The sequence below is a fragment of the Myotis davidii genome, unplaced genomic scaffold (genome assembly GCF_000327345.1).
Source record: "Myotis davidii unplaced genomic scaffold, ASM32734v1 scaffold726, whole genome shotgun sequence".
In the NCBI taxonomy this organism is placed as follows: domain Eukaryota; kingdom Metazoa; phylum Chordata; class Mammalia; order Chiroptera; family Vespertilionidae; genus Myotis; species Myotis davidii.
Window position 1 is genome coordinate 733,363 of NW_006297808.1, and position 10,123 is coordinate 743,485.

At 41.9% G+C, this 10,123-nt stretch overlaps 1 protein-coding gene across 1 annotated transcript in view; it reads left to right on the forward strand.

Moving 5' to 3' along the window:
* The window catches only part of BCL7B (B-cell CLL/lymphoma 7B), a 20,443-nt gene that overhangs the window by 805 nt on the left and 9,515 nt on the right, over positions 1 to 10,123 (forward strand). Inside the window, exon 3 of the mRNA XM_006773418.2 lies at positions 2,736 to 2,811. Within this exon, the coding sequence (XP_006773481.1) occupies positions 2,736 to 2,811 (76 nt within the window). The remainder of the gene's footprint in view (positions 1 to 2,735; positions 2,812 to 10,123) is intronic.

Genomic DNA, 10,123 nt, shown 5'->3' on the forward strand with positions numbered 1-10,123 from the left:
AGGAGATGCCGGTTTCCGGTCGCTTTGGTCTGGAAGATGTTGCTCCTCTCGCCAATCCTGGTGCGGTTTTGACTCCGCGGATGCCTACCTCTGTAGGATTTTGCTTTGTGAACTGTCCCATATGTTAACCAACAATCTGAGTATCCCGTCCGCCAGACTGAGCAATCACTAAGTTTGGTGAGAGGTACTTGGTACCTACCTAGCACAGGAGCAAACTTGGTGTGGAAATCAAAACTCTCTCCCCTAATACCAGACGCACTCTGAACTGTGTAGGCATTTTCTCTTAGTGCCCTGGGAGCTGTGGGTAGAGGAGTCGAGCCCTGCTCCTCGTTTAGAAACGGCTCATGTAATGTTCTTTGCAGACGCTGGTTGACTGCCTATTTTGTATCAGGAACGCCGATGTGTTACCACATTAAAGTTTCACAGCCAACTACTTGTGACAACTTTTTTAAAAAGTATTTTGAAAGTATTACATAGGTCCTCCTTTCCCTCCTTAACCTCTTCCAGCCCGCTCGCGTCCTTCCCCCGCCCCCGTCCCAGGCCCTCGCCACTCCATTATCTGTGTCCACGGGTTATGCATACAAGTTCATTGGTTGATCTCTTCCCACTCACCCTCTGCTGCCTTCCCTTTGAGGTTCAACAGTCTGTTCATGCTTCTGTGTCTCTGGGACATAGTTTTTTCCCCCCATCAGTTTACTTGGTTCATTAGATTCCACATATGAGTATCATGTGATACTTATCTTTCTCTGACTTATGTCACTTTCTTGAGTGCTTTTCTCTAGTTGATGATTATTAATAACTTTAAAGCCCTGGTAGGTGTTAACTCCCTCCAGGAAGCCTTACCAAAGCCCTCCTGTCTTTCACTCTCCACCCCTTTTAGGGGCTTCTTACCTCATGTTTGCTCATTTCCCCACAAGATCAAGTTCCTTATTCCTCTATATCCAAAGGCTTCGTGTATAGTTGAGACCCATTATAAACATTGGTTAATCGATCATGATTTTCCCCCTCCAAATGTAATTCTGGGTTTTTGTGTGTGAAATCTAAGAGTTGGCACACCTTTCTTTCTCTTCCAGCATTCTCTGCCCGCACTAGTAGCCTAAGCCAGCTGACATCCTCTCTCCCCCAGCCTCCCTGTGATCTCCATGTTTCAGCTTGCTCAGTCCTTGGTCCATTGCTCACATTTCACTCAGCGTGATAATATTTTTCTCAAGTGCAGATCTCATCAGAGTACTCCCCCGCTAAGAAAATAATGCTTCAGTGACCTCTTCTTGCTTATGAGACCAAACCTGGTCCTGCCTGCCTCACCTGCCTGGCTCAAACTGCCCTCTTTTTCAGGATGCTGGCCATCTTTCAATTAGAGCCGTACTACTATTCCAGCTGCCCGGCATCCTTCCTCAGGCTTACATCCCCTTTGCCTAGTTAACTCCTAGCTCAGCTCAAAAGTTGGTTCCTCAAGGACACCTTTCAAGACCCCAATCTAGATCAGATCCCCTTCATAAAACTTTCCACAATTGTATTGGATTAAACCATAAGACATTTCATATATTTGATTTTTAACCTACAAAAGTGGCAATTTGATATGGTTAACCTAATGATTAAGTGACTGACAATGAAATGAGTTGTTTGATGTCTGTTTCTAACTGGAGTGCAGGCTCTGTGAGGGTAGGGACTATGCATATTGTTCCTTGTGTGCCTAGGGCCTAGCACAAGGTCTTGTATATTAAATATTTGTTCAATAAATGAGGAAATGGAGTGTCTTGTCCAGGAATCAACTTCCAATATTCTAAGTCTTTAATTCTTTCTTTCTGTTATATCACAGTCTCTTTTTTATGTTCCTGTGATGTTATTTGCTGAATAACATCCTCAATAGCAAAAGTAACAACAGTTTTTGCTTTTTTTATGTTATCAGATGTGGACTTGAAACTTTCAGAAGTAATTTCAGCACACACACACACACCCGCCCCTCCCCCGCTTGTCCACAATTTTCTGCCATTTTCAAGAATGTCACTTGCCTTTCCCTAGGTATGTGCCTGGGAAAAGATTAAGCTTCTCATATGTTTAAGGCTTATCTCAAAAGTTACTTCCTCTGGAAAATAAAACCTTAAAGCAGTTCTTCCATGGCTTGGCCTTCACCTCTTCCAGAAACCAGTGTAAGGCTTTATTCTGTTAGCTGGAAGCAGCCTGGCCTGTGATTATTTTTAAATGGAGTTTGTGTTTCAACCCAGAGTCATAGAAGTTCTCCCATTCATGGGATATCCTAGTCTTACTCTGTCTTCCAGCCTTCGCATCCTTGCCACCTTCAATCTCTTCCTTATCTTTTTCACTCCTATGGGCTCCCCAGGTAGGAACTATATTTTATACATCCTTTATATCCTAGAGGGCCTTGTAAGTATCTGTGAAATTGAATTATTTTTTGAAAAGAAAAAGATGCTAGATAGATACCTGAGTTTGGAAATGTGCTGGTACTCTATGTTGGCTAGTATGTTAGGGGGGAAAAGGCTGTATTCTGTACATGAGGAAAAATGACAAGTAGAGAGTTCAGAGCCAAAGGAATTTGACAGAAGTTTTTCTGAAAGGGATGATTTTGCACTGAAAGTTAAGGTAATTTGACGGAAAGGAAGTTAGAAAGCATTAAAGATTAAAGGAATGATTTGCTGAGAAGTAGGAAAGCCCAAGTTATGAACAGAAAATCTGTTTTATTGTTTTATCAGTCCTAAGAAGTATTTTTCTTTTAGGGAGAAAAAATGGGTTACTGTGGGTGACACATCGCTTAGGATATTTAAGTGGGTTCCTGTGACCGACAACAAGGAGGTAAGTGTGGAAGAAAATCCCAACAAAAAAAGGTACTGTTTTCTTTCTTTGATTACCTCTTAATGATAAAGGAGTTTATTTCCCCAGAATTGAGTTGGAAATATGTAGAGACATCCTCTGTCATTGGCCCACACAGAGCCTCCCTTTATATTTTCCATTTATTCCCTTTCCTTAACCCATTCCCCTTTTCCAGGGCTTGGTGAACTGTAGCCCATCCTGCTGTGAGCGTCAGTGTAGCCTTATTGGAATTCAGCTATGCCCACTGGTTTCCTTCTGCTTTTGTGTTATAATGGTAGAGTTGAATAGTTGCCATAAGACCTAATGGTCTGCAAAGCCTAAAATATTTATTATCTGGCCCTTTAAGAAAAAGTTTGCTGACTCCTGTTTTTATCCAGTTAGCTATTCACTGCAGTGTATTTTTATATGTTTTATATGTATATTTGCCTTTCTAATTCCTCTTCCATGGGTTTATTTGGACATCTGTGTATTCTTGAAAAACACATAGCATTGTTTCATGTTGGTGTTTTTAAATGTTTACATCTAAATGTAGCATTGTGCTATAAACCTCCATTCTCCTTTGTTCAGCCTTGTTTTTGAGAACTCTCCATGTTTCTATAATTGTAAATACAGTTACTACCTTTGACCCTTGTACTGTATTCTTTTATATAGTTCACATTCATGTACACATTTCCTGGGTAATAAAACACCCAGATTATCTCCAACTCTTTTCCCCTAATTGTTTTTGAAAAATCTCAAATATAAAACAGACATAAAAGTAAGTGAAACAGCCCTAACAGGTTTGGCTCAGTGGATAGAGTGTCAGCCTGCGGACTCAAGGGTCCCAGGTTGATTCCGGTCAAGGGCATGTACCTTGGTTGCGGGCACATCCCCAGTAGGGAGTGTGCAGGAGGCAGCTTATCGATGTTTCTCTCTCATCGATGTTTCTAACTCTCTATCCTTCTCCCTTCCTCTCTGTAAAAAATTGATAAAATATATTAAAAAAAAAGTAAGCGAAACATAAATGCACAGTATTCTATATATACTAGAGCAGTCATGGTGAACCTTTTGAGCTTGGCATGTCAGCATTTTGAAAAACCCTAACTTAACTCTGGTGCTATGTCACATATAGAAATTTTTTGATATTTGCAACCTTAGTAAAACAAAGACTTATATTTTTGATATTTATTTTATATATTTAAATGCCATTTAATAAAGAAAAATCAACCAAAAAAATGAGTTCACGTGTCACCTCTGACACGCGTGTCAGGTTTGCCATCACTGTACTAGAGGCTTGGTGCATGGATTTGTGCACTGTGTGTGTGTGTGTGGGGGGCGGGGGGACGTGGACTGCAGGTTTTAGCCTGCTGTGGGAGGGCCGCTCATCCTGGTCAGCTGAGTGGCGCTCCCTCTGTGGGAGTGCCGTGACCACCAGGGGGCAGCTCTTGCATTGAGCATCTGCCCCCTGGTGGTCAGTGCGTGTCATAGTGACTGGTCAACTGGTCATTCCACCATTTGGTTGCTGGGCTTTTATATATATAGATAAAAGCTAAGTGACCAGAACGACTGGAACGACTGGTTGCTATGACATACACTGTGGCTGGCCAACCAGCCTGATTGAGGGCGGGTTGGCTGGCCAACCTCCTGCAGCCCCTCCCCCTGGCCAGACCTCACCCGTGCACAAATTCGTGCACCAGGTCTCTAGTAATGAATAAATACAGTAGGTCCTCTTGTTATGTCAGACATCTGTTCCTATGGCACGACGTAATGTGATTTTCACTGTAAGTCGGAACAAAAGCGCCTATGTCACTCACATGGAGCACATACATAGCAGTAATGAAGTGAAACAGTAAAAAAAATTTAAAAGAAAGGTAACAATTCTTGACCTTTACTTGTGATAAATAAATAATAAAAAACGTAAAGCACGTATGTACATATGTAGAAATGACAGAACTTTTTTTTTTTTATAAATAAATGGGAGATGGCAACATAACCACGAAACGACATATGTTGAGTTCAACATAACCCGAGGACTGTCTGTATAAAGCTGATACTCTTGTCAAAACAACCCAAGTCAGCCCTAGCCTTCTATTGACTACCTCTGCTTTCCATTGGCTACCTCTTTTGGCTACTTCTGTTTCTATTGGCTCAGTGGATAGAGCATTGGCCTGCAGACTAAAAGGTCCCGGGTTCAGTTCCGGTCAAGGGCATGTACCTTGGTTGCGGGCACATCCCCAGTAGGGGGTGTGTAGGAGGCAGCTGATCCATGTTTCTCTCTCATCTATGTTTCTAACTCTCTATCTCTCTCCCTTCCTCTCTGTAAAAAATCAATAAAATATATTAAAAAAAAAAACAAAAAAACCCCAGTATTGTTAGATTTATATGTAAAGTTATCTCATCTTGGTTTTAATTTGATGACAAATTGTGTCATTACTAATGACATTGAGCACCTTTCCTATGTTTATTAGCCTTTTGGGTTTCCTCTTTTAGGAAGTGCATATTTAAGTGTATTTGCCTCTGGTCTTTTTCTTATGACTTTTAATTGTCTGTGTTCTGGTCACAAATTCTTTAAATTATATACTACCCATACCATTTCCCATTCCATGGCTTGTCTTTGCACTGTCTTTATGCTGCCTAAGTAAAAAAAACTTTTTAATTTTAACATAGACAACACAAGATTTTTCTTGAATGTCTTAAGAAATCTCTTTTCAAAGAGAAACTTCAGAACTAGTGTGGTGGTTCTGATCCAAGAGTCCCTAAGGACCTAGCTTCTTCTAATCTTTTTGTTTCTTTAAAAAGTCATTTTAGCCCTAACTGGTTTGTCTCAGTGGATAGAGTGTCAGCCTACGAACTGAAAGGTCCCAGGTTCGATTCCGGTCAAGGGCACATGCCCGGGTTGTGGGCTTGATCCCCCAGTGGGGGACTTGCAGGAGGCAGCCGATTAATGATTCTCTCTCATTGTTAATGTTTTTCTCTCTCTCCCTCTTCCTTCCTCTCTGAAATCAATAAAAATATATTTAAAAAAAATCATTTTAGCCCTAGCTGGTTTGGCTCAGTGGATGGAGCATCAGCCTACAGACTGAAGGGTCCCAGTTTCGATTCCGGTCAAGGGCATATGCCCGGGTTGTGCACTTGGTCCCCAGTAGTGGGGCGTGCAGCCAATCGATGATTCTCTCTCATCATTGATGTTTCTATCTCTCTCTCCCTCTCCCTTCTTCTCTGAAATCAATAAAAATATATTTTAAAAAAATTATTTTAGAGTCCTGGCTGGGTGGCTTAGTTGTTTGGAGTGTTGGTTCAGTGCACCAAAAGGTTGTGGGTTTGATTCCCAGTCAGGACACATACCTAGGTTTCAGGTTTGATCTCCAACCTGGGCGTGTATGAATGATATTTCTCTCTCACTCTCTTTCTGCCTCTCTCCATCTCTCCCTTCTTCTCTCTCTAAGAAAAGCAAGGGAAACATATTCTTTGGTGAGGATTAATAATAATAATAATTTTAGAGAGTAGTGACACTATTCATTTTACTCTTTTTAATTAATTGTAGTAAAATACACACACCATAAAATTTACCATCTTATCATTTTTTTGTGTTTAGTTCAGTACAGTAGTGTTACATATATTTACCTTGTTTTACAACCAATCTCCAGAACTTTTCATCTTGTAAAACTAAAACTTCATACCCATTAAACAGTTCCCCATTTCTCTGGTCCATTTTTGACCTTGTATTCCAAGGTTAAGCTTTAGCCATTCACTCAGCACACTCAGGTACCAGGTAGCAGGAGGAGTAGAAAGATGGCAAATGGTATTTTCAGGAGTTTAAGTAGTTTCCTTGAAGTTGCCTCAGGATATACTATAAGTGTTCATAATAGCTTGTGGTAGATCTAGTGCCTGGGAAGACTGAGAAAATATGACCACCTAAAAATTCTATTAATATGCCCTGGCTGGTGTTGCTCAGTGGTTGGAGCATGGTCGTCGTCCACCCTCACCCCCCACCCTCAGGTATGGTCAAGGGCACATACATGGTCAAGGGCACATACCTGAGTTGCATGTTTGGTTGTCAGCCCCAGTCAGGGTGTGTGCAGGAGGCAACTAGTCTATGTCCATCTCTCTCTGTCTCTCCCTCTCCCCGTCTCCCCCTTCCTTCCTCCCTCCCACTTTTCTCTCTAAAAAAAAAGCAATGGAAAAAAATATCCTGAGGTGGGATTAACAACAACAAAGAAGTTCTATTAATATGGACGAGGATTTCTGCCATAATACACTTGCTTTTTCCCCCCTCTCTTTACCTTCTGGTGACTAAATTTTCTTCTGGTGATTTTAAGTTCTTTTTTCTATTGGCTACCTCTAACTTAAGACTTATTATGTTTCCCTGTAAAGTGTATCAGAATCTGTATTTTCCCTCTGAACCTGGTAATACCCACAACATTTTCCCCACCTATGGTCTCTGCTTCTCCCTCACTTCTATCCTTACCTTGTCCTTAGCTGTTGTTTTTAATATATAAATACTAGAGGCCCGGTGCACAAAAAATTGTGCACTCGGGGGGGTGCCTCAGCCTGGCCTGTGCCCTCTCGCAGTCTGGGACCCCTCGGGGGATGACCACCTGCTGGCTTAGGCCCACTCCCCGGAGGGCAGTCAGGCATCCCTCTGGCAGCCCAGGAGCCTTCAGGGGATGTCCACTTGCCAGCGGGGAGCAGGCCTAAGCAGCAGTCGGACATCTTTAGCGCTGCTGAGGAGGCGGGAGAGGCTCCCACCACCACCACTGTACTGGCAGCCGTCAGCCTGGCTGTGGCTGAGCAGAGCTCCCCCTGTGGGAGTGCACTGACCACCAAGGGGCAGCTCCTGCATTGAGCGTCTGTACCAAGTGGTCAGTGTATGTCACAGTGACCAGTCATTCTGCTTTTAGGGTCAATTTGCATATTACCCTTTTAATATATAGTATCTTTTCTAAGGAAATATTTTTTAATTCTTTTTTTCTAAATATGTTTTTATTGATTTTAGAGAGAAAGGGAGAGGGAGAGAGAGAGATAGAAACATCAATTGGCTGCTTCCTGCACGCCCCCTACCAGGGGATCGGATGGAGCCTGAAAGCTGGGCATGTGCCCTGACCAGGAATCAACTGTGACTTCATGATTCATGGGCTGATGCTCAACTACTGAGGCATACCGGCTGGGCCCTTGTCCTTAGTTTTGACTGGAATTTTAGATTATACTAGAGGCCCAGTGCACAAAATTCTTGCAGGGGTGAGGGGTGTCCCTTAGCCCGGCCTGTGCCCTCGGGGGATGTCTGACTGCTGGTTTAGGCCTGATTCCCGCGTTGGACATCCCTCTCGAAATCCGGGATGCTGCATGCACCAATGACCATACTTTTCATACAGGTGAAAGGCATCCTGCTGTTGTATGGACAGCTACATTTTTTTGCCCTAATTATAAAAAGTAGTACATAACATGATCCTTCTGCTGCCCACTGGCCAGCCCCGCACCTCCCTGTCAGGGAGGAGGGGGCAGACACTCAATGCAGGAGCAGGTCCTGCGTTGAGCATCTGCCCCCAGGTGGTCAGTGCACATCATAGTGACTGGTTGTTCAGCTGTTCGGTTGATTTGCATTTTAAGCTTTTATTATATAGGCTATTCAGTTCACATATATCAGTTTTTGCAGATATTTCTTATTTTAGTCATTGCTTAATTAGCCAAAGTTAACATTACTAATTATTTACTAACCCTTTGCCACCTATTTTTATTTTTATTGATCTCAGAGAGGAAGGGAGAGTGAGATAGAAACATCAGTGATGAGAGAAAATCATTGATTGGCTGCCTCTTGCACGCCTCCCTACCTTGGGGATTGAGCCTGCAACCCGAGCATGTGCCCTTGAATGGAATCGAACCCGGGACCCTCCAGTCTGCAGGCCAATGCTCTATCCATGGAGCCAAACCAGCCAGGGTTTTTGCAACCTATTTATTATTATTTTCTCCTAGATTCATTTCTCTTGCTGGAATCCATCCTTTAAAATTTTTTGACAGAGGGCTTTTGTAGAACTTTCTGAAAATATCTTTTTTTTTTTTTAAATATATTTTATTGATTTTTCACAGAGAGGAAGGGAGAGAGATAGAGAGAGTTAGAAACATCGATGAGAGAGAAACATCGATCAGCTGCCTCCTGCACATCCACCACCGGGGATGTGCCCACAACCCAGGTACATGCCCTTGACCGGAATCGAACCCGGGACCTCTCAGTCCGCAGGCTGATGCTCTATCCACTGAGCCAAACCGGTTTCAGCTGAAAATATCTTTTTATCCCTAAAAATATCTTTATTTTATTTTTATGTTTTGTTGATCATTTCATGTTTAATTGATATTTTTAGGAATAAAAAGAAAACATCTTTTTATTCCTCAAAATATCTTTGTTTTACTTTCATGTTTAGTTGACCTCTATATGAAATCCTAGGTTCCAAATTATTTTCTTTCAGCATTTTAAAATTATTACTCAGTTGTGCTTCTGGTGAGAAATCTGATGTTAGTCTGATTCTTGATTATTTGTAGTTATCCTCTTGTATTTCTGGGAACTTTTAGAATTTCTTCTCTCTCTGATCTCCTAGGACTTCTATAAGAATATCCTGTAATGTTCACATCTAGCTTTTTTTTTAATCATTAAATCTTTATTGCTCAGATTATTACATTTGTTCCTCTTTCTTCCCCCCATAACTCCCCTCCACCAGGTTCCCACCCCACCCGCCGCCCTCACTTTCCACCCACTGTCCTCATCCATAGGTGCGCGATTTTTGTCCAGTCTCTTCCCACATCCCCCACACCCCTTTTCCCCCACAAGAATAGTCAGTCCATTCCCTTTCTATGTCCTTGATTCTATTATGATCACCAGATTATTTATTCACTTGATTCTTAGATTCACTTGTTGATAGATGCATGTTTGCTGTTCATAATTTGTATCTTTACCTTTTACTTCTTCTTCCTCTTCTTAAAGGATACCTTTCAGCATTTTATATAATACTGGTTTGGTGGTGATGAACTCCTTTAGCTTTTTCTTATCTGTGAAGCTCATTATCTGACCTTCAATTCTGAATGATAGCTTTGCTGGATAAAGTAATCTTGGTTGTAGGTTCTTGGCATTCATCACTTTGAATATTTCTTGCCACTCCCTTCTGGCCTGCAAAGTGTCTGTTGAGAAATCAGCTGATAGTCGTATGGGTATTCCCTTGTAGGTAACTGAGTTTCTTTCTCTTGCTGCTTTTAAGATTCTCTCTTTGTCTTTTGCTCTTGGCATTTTAATGATGATGTGTCTTGGTGTGGTCCTCTTTGGATTCCT